Source organism: Pristis pectinata, chromosome 4 (genome assembly GCF_009764475.1).
Source record: "Pristis pectinata isolate sPriPec2 chromosome 4, sPriPec2.1.pri, whole genome shotgun sequence".
NCBI classification, from domain to species: Eukaryota; Metazoa; Chordata; class Chondrichthyes; order Rhinopristiformes; family Pristidae; genus Pristis; species Pristis pectinata.
Window position 1 is genome coordinate 114,997,733 of NC_067408.1, and position 26,256 is coordinate 115,023,988.

Below are 26,256 nucleotides of genomic sequence, written 5' to 3' on the forward strand. Positions count from 1 at the left end.
TGGATGACACGCAAACAAAAGCTTTTCACTGTATCTCGGTTCATGTGCCAATAATAAGCCAGAGGAAGTGGTTGAGGCAGGTACAATAACAACATTGAAAAGGTACTTGGACAGGTACATGGTAGGGAAGGTTTAGAGGGATATGGGTCAAACAGGGGCAAATGGGACTGGCTTAGATGGGAATCTTGGTCACCATGGACCAGTTGGGCTGAAGGGCCTGTTTCCATGCTGTATGATTCTATCAAAATAAAAGTCAAAGTCGAGTTGATTGTCATACGCACATGTACCTGTATGTACTGACCACTTTAATCACTTTGCACTAAATGGACTTTGTTTTTTTTGTTCTAATTGTGTTCTTTCTTATAAAAATTGTGTTTAATTTATGTTTTTCCTGCAAATGCTGCTTATATGATGCCCTGTGTCTGTGATGCTGCTGCAGGTAAGTTTCAAGAACCGAATGGTTGAAGGGAAGCAGCTGTTCCTGAACCTGGTGGTGTGGGACTTCAGGCTTCTGTACCTCCTGCCCGATGGTAGCCATGAGAAGATGTCATGGCCCCGATAGTGGGGATCTTTGATGATGGACTTTGCCTTTTTGAGGCAGTGCCTTCTGTAGATACTACCGATGGTGGGAAGGGATGTGCCCGTGCTGTATTGGGCAGAGTCCACGACTCTCTGCAGCTTCTTACATTCCTGCGCATTGGAATTGCCGTACCAGGCCGCGATGCAACCACTCAGGGTCTTTCAAGAGTACATCTGTAGAAGTTTGTTGGAATGTTCAGTGACAAACCTTAACCTCCAAAGAAAGTAAAGACACTGGCGCCCTTTCCTTATGATTGCGTCGATGTTCTGGGCGCAGGACAGGTCATCCGATATGTTAACACCCAGGAATTTAAAGCTGCTGACTCTCTCCACCGCCGATGGCCCAATGTAGACTGGCACATGTTCACCCTCCTTCCCCTTCCTGAAGCTCCAGCTCCTTTGTGTGTTGCTCCAGATTTCCAGCATCTGCCGTCTCTTGTGTCTCCAGACAGTGATTCCACTGTGTTAACCCTCCTCCCACTGACCCACTGTAGGGCTGAAATTAGTGACTGGTAGAATGAACAACATCTTGGGAAACAGAAGGTCACAGCACAAAGTCAAAATTAACATTTCTTTATTAAGGGTCAATGAGATAATTGGCAGCATTTATTTCAGTAGCAGGCAGCATCGATAGAGACTCCAAAAAGTTATATGAATAAGTCAGATAGCTGCAATAGTTTAGTATTTGTAAGGCAGAGATTAAGTTTATTATTCAAGATTACTGTAAAGTTAATGATTTGTTTATCATTTGTTAATCTGTCTACACTTCTCGCTTCCTCGGTAAAGCAACCAACACAAAGACCCCACCCACCCCGGACATTCTCTCTTCTCCTTCCCTTCTATTGGGTAGAAGATACAAAAGCCTGAAAGCACGTACCACCAGGCTTAAAGCCAGCTTCTATCCCATTGTTATAATACTATTGACGGATCCCTAGCACAATATGATGGACTCTTGACCACACAATCTACCTCATTATGGCCTTGCACCTTATTACCTGCCTGCAATCCACTTTCTCTGTCACTGTAACACTTTATTCTGCATCCTGTTGTTGTTTTCCTTTGTACTACCTCGATGTACTGACATAATGAAATGATCTTTGTGAATGGCATGCAAAACAAAGTTTTTCACTGGATAAATAAGATAAGATTTCTTTTTAGTCACATGTACATCGAAACACACAGTGAAATGCATTTTGCGTGGTGTGTTCTGGGGGCAGCCCGCAAGTGTCGCCACGCTTCCAGCGCAAACATAGCGTGCCCACGACTTGGTACATGTGACAGTAATAAACCAATTTACCAATATCTTTGAATAGCAAGTCTATTGGATTTATTAAAAGTTTATTTGGGTTATTTAAACATTCTCTTCCTTCTCATTCCCTCACAGAAGTTGGTGGGTACAAAGAACGAGCTCCTCGAGGAGGCTATAGAGGCAGCTACAATTACAACATTTAAAAGACATCTGGTACATGGATAGGAAAGGTTTATAGGGGGATATGGGCCAAACACAGGCAAATGGGACAAGCTTAGATGGGCATCTTGGTCAGCATGGACCAGTTGGGCCAAAGGGCCTGTTTCCATGCTGTATTACTCTATCACCCTATGTATTCATAGTAACACCTCTCCAGTTCTTGAAACTTCTTGAAGTCCTACAAGTGAGATCCAAGCTCTCTACCCACTATGGAATTTGGTTGCTCCACCATTGGCAGCTGTATTTGCTGTTGTGAAAGCCCTTAGCTCAATAATTCGCCTGGTAAAACTCTGTCCCTCCACCTCTCTCTCCTCTAAAGTCCATCACTTTCGACCAAGCTGCCGTTTGTGTGTGTCTGAATTTTCTGCATGTATGTGTCTGTGGATGTCTGTGCTTTGTGTGTATGTGTGTGTATTTCTGCATGCATGTGTGTGTGTTTCTGCATGTGTATGTGTGTGTCTGTACTTTGTGTATGTACAGTGTATGTCTGTGGATGCCTATGCTTTGTGTGCATGTGTGGGGTGTATGTATGTGTGTGTGCACCTATGCGTGTGTGTGTGTGTGCGTGCGTGCGTGCGCATGTGCGTGCGTGCATGCGCAGTCTGTGCAGCAGAACCTGGTTTCCAATTGTATTGGACATTGCCATTGGACTAAGACTGTGAGTCATCCTTGCAGCTGAAGGACTGGCATTGGTATTGGTTTATTATTGTCACTTGTACTGAGGTACAGTGAAAAAGTTGTCTTGCATACCGATCGTACAGGTCAATTCATTACACGGTGCAGTTACAATGGCTTAGTACAGAGTGCATTGATGTAGTACAGGTAAGAACAATAACAGTACAGAGTAAAGTGTCACAGCTACAGAGAAAGTGCAGTGCAATAAGGTGCAATAACACTTCCTAAGAAAGGGAAAGACTGGACAGGAAGCAGGCCCACAGATTTACTGTCAGTGACCTCCCAATCCCTGTTGGAGGTGCACTGTGCTGAAATGAAGCAACAGGAGCAGTAGGTGTCCAGAGAGATTACAGCCAGTTACTGTGGATCACACAAATATCCCTCCTCACTTATTTGGTCAAACCTGTGCTGCAAACATTCAATACACCCTGACAAAAGGCACAGCGCACCACACACACACATAAGTATACCAAGAAACTCTGATTTTTTCCTTACATAGTTGAATGTTACCAAAGGTAATTGTCGTTGGGTTGGTTACATTTGGCAGTTTGGTTGTAACAGCTTAACTGACGAGATTTTTCATTGATAGCGCCGGTTATGTTTCTCTGGTAGTTTTCATATCCAGCCATCTGATTTTGGATCACACTGGTGAGTCTGGAGAAGTTTACGGTGATATCCTGAGATAGTGAGGTTCTATGATGAAAAAGTGAACAGTGGTTTTATTAATTTCCATTCAGAAACCAAACCCAAATTGTTACAAATAATTAATGCAAGAACTAATATCTCTGGAATCTCTATGTTCTCCCCTGGGTGTTCCGGCTTCCTCCCATATCCCAAAGTCATGCTTGTTGCTCGGTTAATATGCTGCTATGAATTGCCCCAAGTGGGTGAACACCCTCCCATCTGAGACATGCCATCTTCTCGCAGCCCCCATCGGGCAGGTGGTACAGAAGCCTGAAGTCCCACACCACCAGGTTCAGGAACAACGATTTCCCATTCGGTTCTTGAAGCAACCGACACAACACTAGTCACTACAGTTTTAACAACATTGTGACCACTTTGATCACTGTACTGTAAAAAAATGACTTTTTTTTGTTGTAATTGCATTCTTTCTTGTAAAAATTGTGTATAATCTATGTTTAATTTATTGTGAATGCTGCTTATCTGATGCTCTGTGCCTGTGATGCTGCTGCGAGTAGGTTTTTCATTGCACCTGTGCACACATGGACTTGTGCAGATGGTAATAAACTCAACTTTGACTTCAACTTGGACTGACAGGACAATGAGGTAGTGGTGAGGGGGATGGGGAATCAATGGAGAAGCTTGAGGAAAACTGGGATTAGTCCAAGTGGAAGCTTGATGGTCAAAGGGCCTGTTTACTAAGGTAGACACAAGAGAGACAGCAGGTGCTGGAAATCTGGAGCAACGCACAAAACGCTGCAGGAACTCAGCGGGTCAGGCAGCATCAATGGAGGGAAATGGACGGTCGTCTTTTAGGGTCAAGACCCCTCCTCAGGGGGGATCTCTCCTTAGCATCAACAGTCCATTTCCCTCCTTAGATGCTGCCCGACCTGCTGAGTTCCTCCAGCGTTTTGAGTGTTGCACCTGTTTACTAAGGTAAGCAGTTTCATCCGTAGTATCCCACACGAAAGGCAGGCAGAGATAGTTAGTTGTAATAATATTTAAAAGATAAGATTAGAATTAATGACAAATCCTCACTCTCTACTGTCTGAAAGCAGATATCAGCAGGCACATTCATATGAGTAACCCTAAGTAAACAGGAAGGACTGGCATTCTTTGGCAGAGAGGTCACCAACCAGGAGAATGGTGGTGTTAAACTGTCGAAGGATTAAAGGGGATTTGAGAAGAAGATGAGTGGCAGGGGTGTGGAATTCATTGTGTGAGAGGTTGGTGGAGGCAGAAACCTTCCCCACGTTTGAAGTGTTTGGATGAAGATCTATAACTTGGGAGACGAAGGACCAAGAGCTGGGAAAAGGGATTAACCTCTAGTCCAATTTTAGCCAGAATGATCATGATGGGCTGAAAGGCCTCCTTTGATGCCATTGATTTCTACAACTCCATCGTTCATTGAGGTACAAATGTCTCTGTTAATTCTGTTAATTGGCTTGGTGGAAGGAGACAGAGGGGGGAAGTGGAGGGTTGTTATTCAAACTGGAGGCCTGTGACCAGTGGTGTGCCACAGGGATCGGTGCTGGGTCCACTGTTGTTTGTCATCTATATTAACGACTTGGATGACAATGTTGTTAACATGGTCAGTAAGTTTGCAAATGATGCCACAATTGGTGGTGTGGTGGACAAGAAATGGCAGATGGAATTTAACATGGATAAGGTGGATTGCCACAGTCTTTTTTCCAGGGTAGGGGAGTCTAAATCTAGGATACATAGATTAAACATGATAGGATAAAGATTTAAAGGGGACCTGAGCGGCAACATCTTCACACAGAGAGTGGTGTGAGGTGTTCACACTTATCCGGATGCATCTCGGCTTGGTACGGCAACTGCTCTGCTTGGGACCACAAGAAACTGCAGAGAGTTGTGGACACAGCTCAGTACATCACGGAAACCAGCCTCCCCTCCATGGACTCTTACCTGCACCTCGCTGCCTTGGTAAAGACCCCACCCAACCCGGACATTCTCTCTTCTCCCCTCTCCCATTGGGCAGAAAATACAAAAGCCTGAAAGCACGTACCACCAGGCTCAAGGACAGCTTCTATCCCGCTGTTATAAGACTATTGAATGGTTCCTTAGTACGATAAGATGGTCTCTTCATCTCACATGGCTTTGCACCTTATTGTCTGCCTGCACTGCACTTTCTCTGTAACTGTAACACTTTATTCTGCATTCTGTTATTGTTTTCCCTTGTACTACTTCAATGCACTGTGTGATGTAAAAATCTGTATGGATGGCATGCAAAACAAGGTTTTTCACTGTACCTCAGTGCATGTGACAATAATAAACCAATTTACCAATTGCATTTTGGGAAGTTAAACCAAGCAGGACTTACACAGTAAATGGTAGGGACATGGGGAGTGTCGTAGAGGAGAGAGTCCTAGGGGTACAGGTACATTGTTCCCTGAAAGTGGTGACACAGGTAGACAGGGTGGTGAAGAAGGTGTTTGGCACGCTTGCCTTCATTGGTCAGGGCATTGAGTACAGTAGTTGGGATGTCATGTTACAGCTGTACAGGACGTCAGTGTGACCACACCTGGAGTATTGTGCACAGTTCTGGTTGCCCAGCTAAAGGAAGGATGTCATTAAGCTGGAAAGGGTGCAAAAAAGATTCAAGGGGAGTTACCGGGACTGGAGGGTTTCAGTTATAAGGAGAGGCTGGATAGGCTGAGACTTTCTTCCCTGGAGCACAGAAGGCTGAGGGGTGATGTTATAGAGGTTTATAGATTCATGAGGGACACAGATAAGGTGGATGGTCACTGTCTTTTTCCCAGGGTAGGGGAGTCTTAAACTGGAAAACATAAGTTTAAGCTGAGAAGGGAAAGATTTCAGGGGGACCTGAGGGGCAACCTTTTTCACACAGAGGGCGGTGGGTATGTGGAACAAGCTGCCAGAGGAAGTGGTAGAGCTGGGTACAATTACAACACTTAAAAGACATTTGGACATGCATATAAAAGTCTCAGAGGGATATGGACCAAACGCAGGCAAATGGGACTAACTCAGGCTGACATCTTGGTTGGCATGGACAAATTGGGCCGAAGGGTCTGTTTCTGTGCTGTAGACTCTGTGATTCTGATTTGTGCTGCTTCTGATTTTGCATCACCTTGTCATGTGAGAGGGAGGGATGTGTTTCTTCAGGCAATGAAATGTGAAGAAGGGTCACCACGGGGTGGGAGTGGATGTTTCCCCTGGCAGGGGTTTCTAGAACCAGTGGGCACAGTCTCAAAATAAGAGGTCATCCATTCCAGACAGAATTGAGAAGAAATTTCTTCACCCAGTAGGTACAACCTTCAGCATTCTCCACCCAAGGGTTGTCGAAGATTTTCAAGGCAGAGATCAAGAGAATTTTAGAATTCTCTTGACAGCAACACTTGTTGTTGACAAAGAAATGTCCTGAGACTTTGCCATGTTTCATAGTTTGAGACATTCTCGCGATCCCATGGAATCATTTAAGGCAAGATGTGGGCTTCAATCTCTTACCCGAGAGTCTGCATGAAGGTTTGACTTGGATTCACGTAGCCAAATTGTGAGTAACTGTTCCACGCATCAACTTCTGTGTTGAAATCTTCATAATAATGTTGTGAGGGTCTAAAATGAAAGAAGTAACGTAAACTGTTATTTCGAATAAAACACTCTCAGGCCGTGGGTTCCAGAAATCATGTTTTCTAACTGCTTTTCCATCCTTCAACTAATTAATTTTAAATCTCCGTCGCTTAGTTATCAACCTTTCTGCTAAAGGAAATGGGTTTTGACATTGTCACTCTGTCAGGGAAGCTCTTGAAGTGATTCACCTCAATTAAGTTTCTCCTCAGGTTGCTTCATTCAATAGAAACAACCCCAGTCAAGTCGCACTCTCCTCATAACATAACTCTCCAGCTCTGGCAACAACCTGGTGAATCCTCTCCACACCTTCTCCAGTGCTGCCACATCCTTTCTGTCGTGTGGTGCTTACGCTGTATGCCACAATACCACGGTAGAGTCATAGAGTCACACAGCATGGAAACAGGCCCTTCGGCCCAACTCATTCATGCCCAGCGAGCTAGTCCCATCTGCCCACATTTGACCATTAGCCCTCTAAACCTCTCCTATCCATGTACTTATCTAGAAGCTTTTAAATGTTGCTGATGTGCCCTCCTCAACCACTATTTCTGGCAGCTCATTCCAAATATGCACCACCTTTGTAACGCTCCAGCTGTGACCTCACTGATATTTTATACTGTTCTAGCATGACCTCACAGCTCTTGAATTCACTGGCTTAGCTAATTCCTGAAGGCCGCTGGGTGATCTTATATATTATATTTGAACACTTTGCGCTGCAGTGGACTTTGCTTTTTTTGTTCTAATGCTGTCCTTTGCTCTATAATTTATGTTTAATTTATGCTTTCCTTGTGAATGTTGTGTCTCTAATACTATGTGCCTGTGATGCTCCTACAAGTAAGTTTTTCATTGCACCTTTGCATACACGTACTTGTGCATATGACAACAAACAGTGCGCCTAACTACAGAGGTCTGTGGAAAGCACTCCGAGCTCCCTCTGTAGCTCTACACTTGGTGCCCTGTCGTGTGTTCCCTTGCATTGTTTGCTCTTCCCAAATTACCTCTGTTTGGACCCTTGTGCTCTTTTGCAACCTTTTCTGTTCAATGAGAGTAAGTGGAGTTTCTCCAGCTAATCTACATCTATGAGTCCCTCATCCTCGGAATGTAAACAGAGAATGCTGCAAACACTCAGCTGGTCAGGCAAAATCTGCAGAAAGGGGAACTGTTATAAATGTAGATGGAAGACCTATCGTTGGAACCAGGACAACACCTCTACTTCCTCAGGAGGCTGAAGAAATTTAGCATGTTCCTTTTGACCTCAGCAATTTTTATCGATGCACTATAGAAAGCATCCTATCTGGATGCATCATAGCTTGGTACGGCAATTGCTCTGCCCGAGAGCACAAGAAACTGCAGAGACTTGTGGACACAGCTCTGCACATCATGGAAACCAGCCTCCCCTCCATGGACTCTGTCTACACTTCTCGCTGCCTTGCTAAAGCAGCCAGCATAATCAAAGACCCCACCCAACCTGGACATTCTCTCTTCTTCCACTCCGGACGTTCCCTCTCCCATCAGGCAGAAGATGCAAAGGCCTGTAAGCACATACCACCAGGCTCAAGGACAGCTTCTATTCTGCTGCTATAAGACTATTGAATGGTCCCCTAGTACGATAAAATGGACTCTTGACCTCACAAACTACCGCGTTTTGACCTTGCACCTTATTGTCTGCCTGCACTGCACTTTCTCTGTAATTGTAACATTTCATTCTGCATTCTGTTATTGTTTCCCCTTGTACTACCTCAATGTACTGATGTGATGAAACAATCTGTATGGATGGCATGCAAAACAAAGCTCTTCACTGTACATCAGTATATCTGACAAAAATAAACCAATTTACCAATTTACACCTCCTTTTACACCATTAATTCCTACAACTCTATCTCTCACAGGGATACATATGCCTCTGTTAATTCATGCTGCCTCTGGATTTGTGTCACCTTGTCATGTGAGAGGGAGGGAGGGGTTTCTTCAGTCAATGAAACACACAAAGTTCTGGAGGGTCATCCCAGGGTGGGAGTGGATGTTTCCCCTGGCTGAGGTGTCTAGAACCAGGGGGCACAGTCTCAAAATAAGTGGTCATCCATTCTAGACAGAATTAAGAAGAAATGTCTTCACCCAGTGAGTACTGAACCTTTGGAATTCTCCACCCAAGGGTTGTGGAGGATTTTCAAAACAGAGATCAAGAGAATTTTAGAATTCTCTTGCCAGCAACACTTGTTTTTGACTGTGAAATATCTTGAGATCTTGCCAGCTTTCATAGTTTCATACATACTCCACATCCCATGGAATCATTCAAGGCAAGATGTGGGCTTCAATCTTGTACCTGGCAGCCGGATTGTAGGGTTGATAGTGATCCACATAGCCAAAGTTATTGAAACTGTTACACGCAGTGCCTCCTGAGACTAGTGTGTCATTAGCAAGTTTTGAGCACCTAAAATGATAGAAATAATGTAAACTGTTACTTAGAATAAAACTCTTTCAGACATTGGGTTCTCGAAATCATGTTTTCTAACTGCCCTTTCATCCTTCAACTAATTAATTGTAAATTTTATACAGAGAGTGGTGGGTGCATGGAACGCACTGCTGGCAGAGGTTGTGGGGGCAGATACATTAGGGACATTTAAGAGACTCTTAGACAGATGCATGAATGATAGAGAAATGGAGGGCTATGTGAGAGGGAAGTGTTAGATAGATCTTAGAGCAGGATAAAATGTCGGCACAACATTGTGGGCCAAAGGGCTTGTACTGTGCTGCAATGTTCTATGTTCTATGTTAAGTCTTCATCCTCTAGTTATCAACCTTTCTGCTAAAGGAAATGGGTTTTAATATTTTCACGTGGTCAGGGAAGCTCTTAAAGTTATCCACCTCGATTAAATCTCTTCTAAGATTCTTTCATTCAATGGAAGCTACCCCAGCTAGGTCACACTCTCCTTATAACGTAACTCTCCAGCCCCTGCAACAACCTGGTGACCCCCCTCCACACCTTCTCCACTGATGCCACATCCTTACTGTAGTGTGATGATCACAAAGTACAGCACAGTACGATGGTACATAGTGCTCTAGCTGTGACCTCACTAATGTTCTAAAATAACCTTCCTGCTCTTGTATTCACTGTCTCAGGTAATAGAGTGAATATCCTGTAAGGCTTCTGAGCAACATTATCTATGAGGGCTCATCCCGCCAGAGATTTATGGAGGAGCCCTCTGTTGCTGTACATTCAGTGCCCTACCACTCACTGTGTATTCCCTTCCAGCGCGTGCACTTTCCAAGTTACCTCTCATCTCTCCATGTGGATTTCCATCTACTCCTCTGTCCCCACCTAACCAATCCATTGGGATAGTTCTCAATACCTAGAGTATCCATTGCTGCATCTTTGCCTGGTGGCAGAGCTAACATGGTGCAATATTGATTGGCACCTGCTTAGGACCAAAGGTTTATACGGGGCAGAGTTTGTTAAGTGTGTCCAGGACGGATTCTTGTCACAGTATGTTGACAGGCCAACTACAGGGGATGCCATATTAGATCTGGTATTAGGTAATGAACCAGATCAGATAACAGATCTCTCAGTGGGTGAGCATTTGGGGGACAATGACCACCACTCGCTCACCTTTAGCATTGTCATGGACAAGGATGGGAGCAAAGAGGACAGGAAAATATTTAATTATTTTAAGGGCAAATTATGAGGCTATAAGGCTAGACCTTGCAAGTGTGAATTGGGATGATATTTTTGAAAGGAAATGTACTGTAGAGACGTGGTCATTGTTCAGGGATCTCTTGCAGGATGTTAGGGATAAATTTGTCCTGATGAGGCAGAGAAAGAATGGCAGGGTGAAGGAACCATGGGTGACAAGAGAGGTGGAACATCTAGTTAGGAGGAAGAAGGCAGCATACATAAGGTGTAGGCAGCAAGGATCAGATAGGGCTCATGAGGAATATAGGGTAGCAAGGAAGGAACTTAAGAAGGGGCTGAGGAAAGCAAGAGGGGACATGAAAAGGCCTTGGCGAGTAGGGTTAAGGAAAACCCCGAGGCATTTTTCACTTATGTGAAGAGCAGAAGGATGACGAGAGTATAGGTAGGACTGATTAGAGACAAAGGTGGGAAGATGTGCCTGGAAGCTGTGGAAGTGGGTGAGGTCCTCAATGAATACTTCTCTTCAGTATTCACCAAGGAGAGGGGCCTTGATGATGCTGAGGACAGTGTTGGTAAGGTTAATGTTCCAGAGCATGTTGATATCAAGAGAGAGGATGTGTTGGAATTGTTAGAAAATATTAGGACAGATAAGTCCCCAGGGCCTGATGGAATATTCCCCAAGCTGCTCCGCGAGGCAAGGGAGGAGATTGTTGAGCCTTTGGCTAGGACCCTTGAGTCCTCGTTGTCCACAGGAATGGTACTGGAGGATTGGAGGGTGGCAAATGTTGTCCCCTTATTCAAAAAAGGTAGTAGGGATAGTCCAGGGAATTACAGACCAGTGTGCCTTATGTCTGTGGCGGGCAAGCTGTCGGAAAGGATTCTTAGAGATAAGATCTATGGGCATTTAGAGAATCGTAGTCTGATCAGGGACAGCCAGCATGGCTTTGTGAAGGGCAGATCATGTCTCACGAGCCTGATAGTGTTCTTTGAGGAGGTGACCAGACAGATTGATGAGGATAGTGCAGTAGATGTGGTCTACATGGATTTTAGTAAGGCATTTGACAAGGTTCCACATGGTAGGCTTCTTCAGAAGGTCAGAGGGCATGGGATCCAGGGAAGCTTGGCCATGTGGATTCAGAATTGGATTGCCTGTAGAAAGCAGAGGGTTGTGGTGGAGGGAGTGCATTCAGATTGGAGGGTTGTGACTAACGGTGTCCCACGAGGATCGATTCTGGGACCTCTGCTTTTCATGATTTTTATTAATGACTTGGATGAGGGGGTAGAAGGGTGGGTTGGCAAGTTTGCAGATGATGAAAAGGTTGGTGGTGTTGTGGATAGTCTAGAGGATTGTCGAAGATTGCAGAGGGACATTGATAGGATGCAGAGCTGGGCTGAGAAGTGGCAGATGGAGTTCAATCTGGAGAAGAGTGAGGTGGTACACTTTGGAAGGACAAACTCCAAGGCAGAGTACAAAGTTAATGGTAGGATTCTTGGTAGTGTGGAGGAGCAGAGGAATCTGGGGGTCCATATCCACAGATCCCTGAAAGTTGTGTCACAGGTGGATAGGGTAGTTAAGAAAGCTTATGGGATGTTAGCTCTCATAAGTCGAGGGGTCGAGTTTAATAGCCGCAAGGTAATGATGCAGCTCTATAAAGCTCTGGTTAGACCATACTTGGAGTACTGTATCCACTTCTGGTCACCTCATTATAGGAAGGATGTGGAAGTGTTGGAAAGGGTGCAAAGATTTATCAGGATGCTGCCCGGTTTAGAGAATATGGATTATGAGGAGAGACTAAGGGAGCTAGGGCTTTACTCTTTGGAGAAGAGGAAGATGAGAGGAGACATGATAGAGGTGTACAAAATATTAAGAGGAATAGGTAGAGTGGACAGCCAGTGCCTCTTTCCTAGGGCACCAATGCTCAACACTAGTGGTGTGCCGCAAGGGTCGGTGTTGGGGCCGTTCCTTTTTACCTTGTACATTAACGATTTGGATGATGGAGTAAATGGTTTCGTGGCTAAGTTTGCGGATGACACCAAGATAGGTGGAGGAGTAGGGAGTATTGAGGAGATAGGAAGGTTGCAGAGAGACCTAGATAGTTTAGGAGAATGGGCAAGGAAATGGCAGATGAGATTCAATGTTGAGAAATGTGCCGTTGTACACTTTGGAAACAGAAATAAGCGGGCAGATTATTATCTAGAAGGAGAGAAAATTCTAAGTACGGAAGTACAAAGGGACTTGGGGGTACTCGTGCAGGATACCTTAAAGGTTAACCACCAGGTCGGATCGGTGGTAAAGAAAGCGAATGCTATGTTGGCATTCATTTCAAGAGGTATAGCGTATAAAAGTAAGGAAGTGTTGATGAGGCTCTACGGGGCACTAGTGAGGCCTCATTTGGAATACTGTGCGCAGTTTTGGGCCCCACATCTTAGGAAGGATGTGCTGACGTTGGAGAGGGTTCAGAGGAGATTTACGAGGATGATTCCAGGAATGAAAGGGCTTACGTATGATAAGCGTTTGTCGGCTCTTGGACTGTACTCACTGGAGTACAGAAGAATGAGAGGGGACCTCATAGCGATGTGGCTAGGCTGTTTTCCTTGGTGGGTGAGTCCCGGACCAGAGGGCACAATCTTAGAATTAGAGGCTACAGTTTCAAAACAGAGATGAGGAGAAATTTCTTTAGCCAGAAGGTAGTGAATTTGTGGAACTCCTTGCTACGTACAGCAGTGGAGGCCAGATCAGTGGGGGCGTTCAAGGAGGAGATAGTTAGATATCTAAATAGTCAAGGTATCAAGGGATATGGGGATAAGGCCGGAAATTGGGATTAGAATAGGTTTTTTTTTCTTCCCCCCGCCCCCCCAATTCCCCATTTCTTTTTTTCCCTTTTCCTTGGAGCAGACTCAATGGGCTGAATGGCCTGCTTCCACTCCCTTGTCTTGTGATCTTGTGAATAGAAGAGGGCATGGCTTTAAGGTAATGGGTGGGAAGTTCAAGGGAGATATCAGAGGAAGGTTTTTTACCCAGAGAGTGGTTGGGGCATGGAATGTGCTGCCTGGGGCAGTGGTGGAGGCAGGTACATTGGCCAAATTCAGGAGGTTACTAGATAAGCATATGGAGGAATTTAAAATAGAGGGATATGTGGGAGGAAGGGGTTAGATCGTCTTTGGCGAGGTTTAATGGTCGGCACAACATTGTGGGCCAAAGGGCCTGTATTGTGCTGTACTGTTCTATGTTCTAAATTCTAAGAATCTGCAGAGCACTGCAAAGTCTTTACTATTTGGTATTTATCAAGATCCCTTTTGAATTGTAAATTTAATCAGCCTCCACCTCTAGACCTGGCAGCACATACCAGACCCTAATCACTCTCTGTTTGAAAATATATTTCCTTTGGTTACTTGCCTTCTGCCAATCAACATCTTTCTCTGACTTCTTGCTTTTGACCCCTCCACCAATGGGACTGTTCCCCCTATCTGCTCCATTTTGATACTTCATGATGTTAAATGTATCTATCAGATCCTGTCTGCAACCTTTTCTGTTCCAAGCAGAATAAGCACAGAACTTGACACAATAGTCCAGTAGTGGCTAAAGGTTTGTCAAGACATTTTTGTCCTGTACTGTATTTTTGAACAGTGCACTCATTGTTGCACCTCATTCTATAGGACAATAACTGGATTTATATACTGTAGCGACTCACTGTCCGAGCAAGCGAACCGGCTCGGCGGTCGGGTTGCGCGTCGTCGGAGCGGCGAGGCCCAAGATGGCTGTGGGCCTTCGTCTTCCCCGAGCGACAGGGAGAACCCGCGCGCGGGAAAGATTTGATGACGTAGCATATACGTCATTGCCGTTTTGAGTGGGCGGGAACAGGCTCTCTTAAAAGACCCGCGCAAGGCGGGAAAATAAACCAGTTCTTGTTCTGAAACCCTTCGACTAGTGTCTTGTTTTTCCGCATCGCGGTAGCAGCCGCCACAATACAATAAAAAAAACTGCAGGTGCTGGAGATCTAAAACAAAAACAGAAAACTTTGGAAATACTCAGCAGATCAGGCAGCATCTGTGGATAGAGAAAAACAGTCAGTGTTTCAGCTCTGCCTACCCTTTATTGGAACTGGAAGAGAAAGGAAATGTATGTAGTTTTCAGTCGGTGGAAAGGTTGGGGAGGATGTGTAGAACAAAGGGAATGTCTGTGATAGGATGAATTAAAATGGGTTATATCAGACAGTTATCAGCACATTAAGTTACTAGGTCATTAAGCCTTTTTGACTCATCCTATCACAGATATTCCCTTTGTTCTGCACATCTCTCCCCCACCTTCCCTCCTGCTGAAAAGTAACCAGCATCTCTCACATATCCAGTTCTGATGAAGGGTCACAGACCAAGAGTGTTGACTGTTTCACTTTCCACAGGTGCTGACTAACTTGCCAAGATTTTCCAGCATTTTCTGGATTTATACGTAGCACCTTTTACACAGTAAAAGTCCCACGGCATAAGAACATTAACAAACAAAACCTAACACTGAGTAAGTAAACAATAGGGCAGATATCTACATGCTTAGTATAAAGGGAGGTTTCTAGGAGTGTCTAATGGAGAAAAGCAATAAGGTTTGGAGCCAGACTCCCAGGCATTTGAAGGAATAGCGATCAATGGTTCAGAGATTAAATTCTGGGATACTCTATAAACTGAAATTGGAGGTGCACTGATGACTGAAGAGGGTTTTGAGGTTGGATGGGAAAGCATACATAAGAAGGGACCATGGTGGGATTTGAATTTGAAGATAGATCCCATGGCACTGTATGGAAGGGGAGTGAAGTCCTCCCGAGCATCCTGGCCAACATTTATCTCCATATAAACACAATAAAGCAGATGAGCTGCCTATGGTCAGCTTGCTCATTGTGGGAGCTTGCAATGCACAAATTTGTTTCTTATATTAATCAGTGACTACATTTGAAAAAGTGCTATTAGTTTTAAGATTATTTTGGACATCCGAAGGTCAGGAAAGGTGCTGAAGAAACGCATGACTTTCCTTTTTCTTTTTAACATGAGATGTAAGCAACTGATACCCAGGAGGGAATTTGAGAACATTTACGCTATGATTGAGTGCCAGTTCACTGCTCAATAATAGGAAGAGTTCTCAAGGTGCCAGGAGAGAGGTGGCAATGCCCAAATAAGGAGTAGATCTCATGTCTCGTTAAGTCTAGAAGAGAGAATCTAAGCAGTGTGTTGGGCCCTCACTGTGTGTTTCCATCTTGGAGGTTAGCACCAGTCTCCTTCCATGAACTCCGCTCCCACATAATGAAGAGTCCCCAGTGGAACAACATCCGGCACACCTGAGACTCACCTTGAAAGAAGCTGCTTCACATCCTGTTAAATAAAAGTGAAGAAATCAATGAGCACATGTTCAAATAAAGCAAGAGTGAATTTGATTCAGAGAGCAGGGAAATAGGACTGACTACTTCAACCATTTGGTTCTTGAACCACACGATGATGCTGGTGGAACTCAGCAGGCCAGGCAGCTAAAAGCAGGCGGTCAATGTTTCAGGCCAGGACCCTTGTTTAGGACTTCTCCTTTAAATCTCCTTTAAACCTCTCCGCTCTCACCTTAAACTTGTACCCTTTAGCTCTGATAACCCTACCATGGGTAAAAGATCCTGACTGCCCCCGCATCTCTGCATCTTATAATTTTATATCTCTCTATCAGTTCACCATCAGGAAGCATCCATCACTAAGGACCCTCACCACCCGGAACATGCCCTCTTCACATTACTACCATCGGGGAGGAGGTACAGGAGCCTGAAGACCCACACTCAACATTTTAGGAACAGCTCCATCCCCTCCGCCATCAGATTTCTGAACGGCCCATGAACCCATGAACACCACCTCATTATTCCTGTTTTGCACTATTTATTTAATTTGTAACTTATAGTAATTTTTATATCTTTGTACCGTACTGCTGCCACAAAACAACACATTTCATGACATATGTCAGTGATTAAAGATTAAGATCTTTATTAGTCACATGTACATCGAAACACACAGTGAAATGCATCCTTGCGTAGAGTGTTCTGGGGGCAGCCCGCAAGTGTCACCACGCTTCCAGCGCCAACACAGCATGCCCACAACTTCCTAACCTGTACATCTTTGGAATGTGGGAGGAAACTGGAGCAACCAGAGGAGACCAACGCAGACACGGGGAGAACGTAACCTGATTCTCCCTCAGCCTCCTGTTTTCCAGGGAGAATGGGCCCAATCTATCCAATCTCTCCCCATAACTACAATCCAGGCAACATCCGGGGGAATCTCTTCTGCATTCTCTCTGTTGCTGCCATATCCTACCGTAGTGTGGTGACCAGAATGATACACAATGTTCTAAACAATGTCGTCTAAGCAATCTTTGTACAGTTGCTACCTCTCACAGAGTCCAGCCCACCAACCATTACATTCTGCATAGACAGATTAAGGGTGGCCATTCAAGAGACACAGAAATGTTGGGAGTGGCTGTGTGGGAGAATCAAAATGGACCACAATGAGTACCTGAACAAAGGAGAAAGGATCCTTGCGCTCTTGATTCTGGGCTTCCTTGTCTATTATTTGAATTTTTTCAATCTTTTCCCCCATTGAATCAGAGAAGCTCTTGATCTTGGAGAGCACTCGATTCTCCTCCTCATCGATCAGCTTTAGTGCCGACTTTTCATCTTCTTCCAACTGCTTCCTCCAATTGGAGAACTCATTTGACAGTTTTCCCTTCAGCTCCTTACTGTGTTTCTGAAAATCCAACCACAGCAAGAACAAGAACTTTTATTTAAATCTTTCCCATGGTGATAAGACTATTGAACAGTTCTCTTATATGATGAGATGGACTCTTGACCTCATAATCAATCTTGTTATGACCTTGCACCTTATTATCTACCAGCACTGCACTTCCTTTGTAGTTGTGACACTTCACTCTGCATTCTGTTGTGGTTTTTACCCTGTACTACCTCAATGAACTCTGTTCTAACTCAATGCACTGTGTAATGAATTGACTTGTACGATCGGTATGCAAGACAAGTTTTTCACTGTACCTCGGTGCAAGTAATAATAATGAACCAATACCAATACCCCTCTTACCTAAGACATTCGATGTTAGGCTGCCCTATCCTTAGAAAAAAGGCTGTGACTATCTACCCTGTCTCTGCCCATCATGATTATATAAACCTCTATATGGTCTCCCCTCAGCCTCCTTCACTCCAAGGAAAACAGTCCCAGCCAATCAAGAGACTGCAGATGCTGGAATCTGAAGCAACAAACAATCTGCTGGAGGAACTCAGCAGGTTCAGCAACATCGGTGGGTGGAAAGGAGTTGTCGATGTTTCAGTTTGAAAACTTGATGCAGGGTTTCGACAGCTGTAACATGACGTCCAAACTCTTGTACTCAATGCCCTGACTAATGAATGCAAACAGGGCATACGTCACCCTGTCTAACTTTGTGACCATTTTCAGGAAACTACGTACTTGTACCTCTAGGTCTCCGTGTTCTACAACACTGCCCAGTGCACTGCCATTCACTGTGTAGGTCCTGCTGTGGTTTAACTTCCCAAAATGTATCTCCTTGCACTTGTCTGAGTTAAATTTCATCTGTCATTCCTTTGCCCACTTTTCCGGCTCATTGAAATCCTGTTATAACCTTAGACAACCTTCTTCACTGTCCACCACATCACCAATTTTGATGCCATCTGCAAACTTACTAATCATTCATTAATATAGATGACAAACAACAGGGGACCCAACACTGATCCCTGTGGCACACCACTGGTCACAGGCCTCTGATCTGAAAAACAACCTTCCACTACCACCCTCTGTCTCCTACCACCAAGCCAATTTTGTATCCAACTGGCTAGCTCACCCTGGCTCCCTTGTGATCTAACTTTCCAAACCAGTCTACCCAACAGTTTGAAATGTGATCCAAGCCCCAGGAGTGTGTAACAGATTGGAGCTCATCTCTGAAGTTGCCTGAGTAACCAGGGAGCTGTAGGTATGGCTTGGTTGATAGGTACTGTGTCACAGGGAGTGTCAAATTCCAGTATACTGGTCCACCAAATGCCAATATTGGCCATAAAGAAATTAAAGCCTGCAAAACATCTAACTGGAATGAGTCAAGGACAGTGGAAATAGACAAACCAAATGTCTTTGTTCTTGCCATGTGGTGGAAGGAAGGGAGCCTGCCATTTTGTGAGACTGTTCTTGCAGCCACCATTTTGTGAACTGGTTCTTGCTCAGGGACGGTTTGATCAAAGGAATTGAGGTCCCTACTGATAATCTGCTAAACCGGAGATCATTTCCAAAAAGGAAGCTGTTTATTTGGTTAGGTAGAAATGGCAGGTTTATGCAAAGAACAGCCTGTGACCTGAGCTCAGGATTTGGATGACCTGGCTAAACTGGTTTGAACTGGCCTGACTAAGGGAGAACACAGAAAGTGACATGAGGCACAAGTCTGGGGGAAGAACAATAAAGTAACACTGTTTGCAGCCTTGGGCCAGAGCCAGTGAGCAGCTGACACTGGCTAGCCAGATAAGCCTGAGCCAACAACATCGAAACACAACAGTTTGGTCTGATAAGAAAGAGGATCAGAATGGAGGGTTTCGGAAGAAGAAGCAGCGAAACCTTTGGAGACCAACCATTGCAGAAGTGGAGGACCTCACATCGGAAATGTGGAGATTATGTCAGGATCAAGAGGAACACCTGGCCAGTGTGAATTCCTATTCCTGAGTATTACCTTTTCTATTCTTTGACTATTCAGGGAGGGTCAGAGAACCCTAGTGGGTGTGTGCACAGATATTTAGTTTTGTTTGACTTGCATGTTTGCTTTTAACTGAACCATTTGCACTGTGCTTTCTCTGTAGTGGTGACACTTTACTGTGTACTGTTACTGTTTTTTCCTGTACTACCTCAATGCACTCTGTACTAACTCAATGTAACTGCACTGTGAGATGAATTGACCTGTACGATCGGTTTGTAACACAAGCTTTTACTGTACCACGGTACAAGTGACAATAATAAACCAATACCAATACCAACAAAGGTAATTGTAAGTCAATACAGATACTCTCTGTGTCTAACCAATCACTGTCATCGAGGGTGAAAACAGACACCACCAGTGCAACAGAGCCCGACCACGTCCACCGGAATTCAGGGGTTCAGATCCCCAGGGCCAAATCAGGAGACATTGTTAGTCGTAGCCAGGATGTGATAACCACAGCAGTAAACGGGCCTAGAATTACTTACAGCAGTCAGAACATGACATTTCTACACCAGAGAAGGGCAGCAGAGTGGTGCAGCAAGTAGAGCTGCTGCCTCACAGCACCAGAGATCTGAGTTCGATCCTGACCATGGGTGCTGTCTGTGTGGAGATTGCACGTTCTCCCTGTGACTGCGTGGGTTTCCTGCGGGGGCTCCAGTTTCCTCCCACATCCCAAAAAACGAGCAGATTGGTAGGTTAACTGGCTGCTGTAAATTGCCCCCTAGTGTGTTAGCTGAGTGGCAGAATCGAGGGGGATTTGGTGGAATGTGGGGAGAATAGAAAATTGGGGGGAATATGGGGAGAATGTGGATTAATGTGGGACATTGGTTTATTATTATCACCTGTACTAAAATATAGTGAAAAAATTTTGGTTGCATGCCAACCAGACAATCATTCCATGCATACTTACACTGAGGTAGTGAACAGAAATCGGAATGCAGAATGTTGTGTTACAGCCACAGAGAAAGTGCAGTGCAGGCAGGGCAAATGGGGAGCTGATGGTGTAGGTGAGAGGAGCAGGTAGTGTAAATAGGGAGCTGATTAGATGAGATTAGATTTCTTTATTAGTCACATGTACATCGAATCACACAGTGAAATGCATCTTTTTGTGCAGTGTTCTGGGGGCAGCCGGCAAGTGTCGTCACACTTCCGGCGCCAACATAGCATGCCCACAACTTCCTAACCCGTACGTCTTTGGAATGTGGGAGGAAACCAGAGCACCCGGAGGAAACCCACGCAGACACGGGGAGAACATACAAACTCCTTACAGACAGTGGCCGGATTTGAACCCGGGTCACTGGTGCTGTAAAGCGTTACTCTAACCGCTACACTACCATGCCTACTGTGGTCACTATTGTGGTCAGCATAGACTCAGTGGGGCTGAAGGACTTGTTTCAGTGCTGGATCTCTTCATGAATCTATGAATAAAAAAGCATGCCAAGAGAAGCCCAACAAGAGGTAAGTCATTCATCCATCTCCTTGGCACCTTCTCCACAGGCACACGATTCCTTCTGATGTGTAGACGCTGCAGGTCTCTCCAGGGATATCGTTTACCTGAGCAACCACATTGTCTTTCCGACAGGTCTCTGGCCAAGTCAGGCTCAGTGATGCCCTGTAAGGTCACAGCTCTGTATGTGGTGGTGAGCTGCTCCCTGGGGATCATGGTACAACATGGAACTGACTGGGAGCAACTGACATCAGCTCTGTTTCAAGGGGATATTCCCAGCTCTGAGGCAAACCCTCCCTAAATCCAGTTGCGTGCAATGTTCCTTACCTTAATTTCACTTTCATAATCCTTCAGCTTCTGACGTTCACTTGTCCAATTGTTCTGAATTGTTTGAAGCTTCCCCACCTCTGCCTTCAGTTCCCACTAGAACAACAACTGAAATACTTCAGGAAGTGCTTTGCCAAAAGAATTCAGACAAAAATAAAGGCCTCCACTAGAACTTGCCTCGGACAGGAAGTGGTTGGGAGAATCTTGAGCAAAGGAACACAGTTGCAAGGTTAGGGCAGTAATTTCAAACTGAGGAGCGTAGGGTGTTGAATCCCTGGAATTCTCCACCCGAGAAGGTTGTGGAGGCAGGATCATTGGGAGCAGTAGATTATTTTTTTGACTTGGGAATTAAGGGCTGTGGGGAACTGCTTCAATCTCAGGTTTCCTCCTGTTTTAAGAAGACCACTATCATCCCGGTACCAAAGAAAAGCAAGGTAACATGCCTCAATGACTACCGACCAGTGGCTCTGACATCCACCACCATGAAGTGCTTTGAGAGGTTGGTCATGGCACACATCAACTCCAGCCTACCAGACAACCTGGACCCGTTGCAATTCGCCTATCGCCGAAACAGGTCTACAGTGGATGCCATCTCCCTGGCCCTTCACTCAGCTCTGGAGCATCTGGACAGTAAGGACACTTACGTTAGACTATTGTTTATTGACTACAGCTCTGCCTTCAATACAATAATACCAAGCAAGCTTGTCACCAAACTCCGAGATCTAGGACTCAACACCTCCCTCTGTAACTGGATCCTTGACTTTCTAACAAACAGACCGCAATCAGTGAGGATAGGCAGCAATATCTCCGGCACGATTATTCTCAACACTGGTGCCCCACAAGGCTGCGTCCTCAGCCCTCTACTCTACTCCCTATACACTCATGACTGTGTGGCCAGATTCTGCTCTAACTCCATCTACAAGTTTGCAGATGATACTACCATTGTAGGCCGTATCTCAAACAGTGATGAATTGGAGTACAGGAAGGAGATAGAGAGCTTAGTGGAATGGTGTCATGACAATAACCTTTCCCTCAATGTCAACAAAACTAAAGAGCTGGTCATTGACTTCAGGAAAGGGGGCGGTGTACATGCACCTGTCTACATCAAAGGTGCTGAGGACGAGAGGGTTGACAGCTTCAAGTTCCTGGGAGTGAACATCACCAACAACCTGTCCTGGACAAACCACGTGGATGCCACGGCCAAGAAAGCTCACCAGCGCCTCTACTTCCTCAGGAAGTTAAAGAAATTTGGTTTGTCCCCTTTGACTCTCACCAACTTTTACCAATGCACCATAGAAAGCATCCTATCTGGATGTATCACGGCTTGGTATGGCAACCGCTCTGCCCAAGACCGCAAGAAGCTGCAGAGAGTTGTGGACACAGCCCAGAGCATCACGGACACCAGCCTCCCCTCCTTGGACTCTGTCTTTACCTCTCATTGTCTTGGTGAAGCAGCCAACATAATCAAAGACCCCACCCACCCGGGACATTCTCTCTTCTCTACTCTTCCATCGGGTGGAAGTTACAGGAGCCTGAGGGCACGTACCACCAGACTTAAGGACAGCTTCTACCCCACTGTGATAAGACTATTGAACAGTTCCCTTATACAATGAGATGGACTGTGACCTATGACCTCATGACCTCACGATCTACCTTGTTGTGACCTTGCACCTTATTGCACTGCACTTTCTCTGTAGTTGTGACACTTTACTCTGTACTGTTACTTTTTTTACCTGTACTACATCAATGCACTCTGTACTAACCCAATGTAACTGCACTGTGCAATGAATTGACCTGTAAGATCGGTTTGTAAGACAACTTTTTCACTGTACCTTGGTGCAAGTGACAATAATCAACCAATACCAATACCAATACCAATACCAACTGGCACAGAAGAGGAGATGAGGCCTGGGGCAGATCAACCATGATCATATTGAATGGCAGGGCAGGGGTGAGGGGCCGAGTGGCCTACTCCTGCTCTTATGTTCTACATAGAACAACACAGCACAGGGACAGGCTTTTTGGCCCACAATGTCTATGTCGAACACGATGCAGTATTAAACTAAATTTCTTCTGCCTGTGCATGGTCCATATCTATCAATTCCCTGCATATTTGTGTGTATAACAGCCTCTTAAACATCACAATCTTATCTGCTTCCACCACTCTCCCCCCCCCCCCCCCCCCCAGCAGCGTGTTCCAGACAGCTACCACTCCATGTAAAAAAACTTGTCCTGCACATCTCCTTTCAACTTTCCCCTTCTCACCTTAAATGCATGTCCTCTAGTACTTGACATATCTATCCTGGTCAAAGGACTCTGACTGTCTACTCTATCTATGCCTCTCATAATTTTATAAGCTTCTATCAGGTCTCCCCTCAGCCTCCGATGCTCCAGAGAAAACAATCCAAGTTTGTCCAACCTCTCCTTATAGCTCATACCCTCTAATCCAGGCAGCATCCTGGTAAACCTCTTCTGCACCTTTTCCAAAGCCTCCACATCCTTCCTGTAATGGGGCGACCAGAATTGCCCAGGATATGCTAAGCGTAGCCCAACCAAAGTTTTCTGTAGCTGCACCATGACTTCCTGACTGTTCTACTCAGTACCCCAACCAATGAAGGCAAGCATGCCATCCGCCTTCTTTACCACCCTACTTACTGGCGTGGCCACTAATGACTTATTGAACAATGTGAGTCAGTGTTGCCTTTCACTATTTAAATCACCATATCCATTTATACATTGACTTTAACCTTGCAAAAATATTCCAATGTATTTCACACAAGTGCACGCAAAGGAATATTTGGGAATGTGGCACATGTCGAGAACTTTGAGCATAAAAACATAAGAAATGGGAGCAAGACTTGGCCAATCTGCTCCTTGAGTTTTCTGTTCAATGAGATCATGACGGATTCAGTTTGGCCTTAACACTACTTTCCTGCTCTCTCACACACCCCTTGAGTCCCTTGTAGGTCAAACATCTGGGCAGATGAGTTTGGCATATTGGGTGTGGTCTGATCTGTAACTATTACAGATGCACTTCCAAAACATGGAGAGAGAGGAAAACTTCTTGAAGCACTTCCAAAGCCCTGTCTGTTGTTTTCATTTATACAATAAATCCTGTGAGCAATTCACCTGGTCGATGATAGATTCCCAGATTGCCAATACACCCCCTTGTCCAATTTTCCCACCTTTACGGTGATGCCACTGCACTCAGTGTCTCTGTGTTCAATCCTCCAGTCACCTCTGTTTCTCTGACAAGCATTATCTTGTTTCAATTGACACCACTTTTTCAATGTGGTGAAAGCTTCATTGAGGAAGTTCAACACCCTCACTAACTCCTGAGAACCTCTGGCCCATGACCGCTCAAGGTGGAGAAGTGCATTCTGCCTGGGGATAGTATTGAGAGCCTTGAGTCATGCATTGGGAGCACTCAGAAGGTCTGTACAGGCAATGGACGAAGTGGACCTCCTCACAAACTCCCTATCTATCTGTCTTGTTAGTCAACTCCTGCCCTGTCTGTGGAAAGGAGGGTGTTCCAAGAGTGGCCTCACCAGCTCACAACACCAGAGTGGAAAGGAGTCATCCTCCATCCCGAGGATATGCCCGAGGAGAATAAGAAGTTTGACTGAATGCTCGGGAAAGGTCTAAACAAGGACACAAACAATTGTCAAACCCAGCCACTGTTAAAGGAGGAAAGAGAGAGAGAGATAGAGAGAGAGAGAGAGAGAGAGAGAGATAGATAGAGAGAGAGAGAGAGAGAGAGAGAGAGAGAGTTGCTCAGGAGGAACCAGAAGCAGAGGAGGAGGGTGGAGGGTGGGTAGCCTGGAGTGAGTGAGGTGAGTGAGCACAGGGGTGAACAGTGACAGGCTGCTGGAGGAAAGGAGTAACATATTATAATATCTCTTACGTGGTTTACTCTTCCCTTCATGTCAGCCAAGCCATCGGACTTTACAAATCATTAGAGAATGGAGAGGAGGAGGATGAGAGGTGACCTGATAGAGGTGTACAAGATGATAAGAGGCATAGATCGAGTGGACAGTCAGAGACTTTTTCCCAGGGCGGCAATAGCTAACACGAGGGGGCATAATTTTAAGGTGATTGGAGGAAGGTATAAGGGGGATGTCAGAGAGTGGTGGGTGCGTGGAACGCACTGCCGGCAGAGGTTGTGGGGGCAGCTACATTAGGGACATTTAAGAGACTCTTAGATAGACACATGAATGATAGAGAAATGGGGGGCTATGTGGGAGGGAAAGGTTAGATAGATCTTAGAGCAGGATAAAATGTCAGTACAACATTGTGGGCCAAAGGGCCTGTACTGTGCTGTAGTATTCTATGTTCTATGTTTAAATTTCTTACGGATTCAGGGATTAGAATGGTCAACTAATTACTGGAGTTTCCAGGTTCTCAGAAAGCTCACTCACCTTTAACTTGTCCCGTGCCTTCTCCAGACTCACCAGAGTGTGGGACTTGTGACTCCCTATGATGGTACAGGATACGCACACACATTCCTTGTCCTGCTCACAGTAGAACTCAAGGACCTTCTTATGACTTGGGCACTGCCTTCTTGTGAGGTCAGCAATGGGCTCGATCAGACTGTGCTCTTTGTAAATCTGCTTGGTCAAGTGCGGTTGCAGGTGGGGGGAACAGAAGGAGGTTTCGCATTTGAGGCAGGTCTTCACAGCTGGGGTTGGGGTGTCGATGCAGTACTCACACATCACGGTGGCCGACTGGGCACCTGTGGCAGTAGCAGCAGCTGTGGCAGCCTGGCTCTGGATGTATTTCTCCACGATGTTCTGCAGTGTGTGGTTTTTCACCAGGCTGGGTCTGGGGTTGAACATTCTGCGACACTGAGGACAGCTGACTCTGTTCGGAGTTCCTAAATGGTTCCAGACATCACTGATGCATTTGGCACAGAAACTATGCTGGCAGGGTAATGCCACAGGGTCCTGGAACAACCCCAGACACACACTGCAGGTCAGCTCTTCAGCCAACACCCCAGTCTCCATTCTGTCTGCACGGAGAGAGAAGCAACCCTGCCCAGGAGTGCAAAGGCCGACCAGAAATTGCAGGAA

General features: G+C 45.3%; 1 protein-coding gene across 2 annotated transcripts; it reads right to left on the bottom strand.

The window, feature by feature from the left end:
• Positions 1-1,136: 1,136 nt before the first annotated feature.
• LOC127570038 (E3 ubiquitin/ISG15 ligase TRIM25-like) lies at positions 1,137-26,256 on the bottom strand. 2 transcript variants are annotated; one of them, XM_052015258.1, is made up of 7 exons: positions 25,606-26,255; positions 21,188-21,283; positions 17,169-17,399; positions 15,976-15,998; positions 9,336-9,443; positions 6,893-7,000; positions 1,137-3,415 (listed from the first exon to the last, which is right to left on the bottom strand). In XM_052015258.1, exons 1-7 carry the CDS (start codon positions 26,188-26,190, stop codon positions 3,229-3,231), a joined length of 1,338 nt encoding a protein of 445 aa, XP_051871218.1. In that variant the 5' UTR covers positions 26,191-26,255; the 3' UTR covers positions 1,137-3,228. The 2 variants fall into 2 exon arrangements, with proteins under 2 accessions (XP_051871218.1, XP_051871219.1); XM_052015259.1 differs by lacking the exon at positions 21,188-21,283 and having other exon boundaries at positions 25,606-26,256.

Bases quoted from the DNA above. Each gene is read 5' to 3' on its own strand.
- LOC127570038 (XM_052015258.1), bottom strand. From the start codon at position 26,190: ATGGAGACTGGGGTGTTGGCTGAAGAGCTGACCTGCAGTGTGTGTCTG. The intron at 17,400-21,187 runs GTAAGGAACATT...TTGGATTTTCAG, and splicing joins ATTATGAAAGTGAAATTAAG to AAACACAGTAAGGAGCTGAA. The intron at 15,999-17,168 runs GTACTCATTGTG...TTTATTTAACAG, and splicing joins ATCCTTTCTCCTTTGTTCAG to GATGTGAAGCAGCTTCTTTC.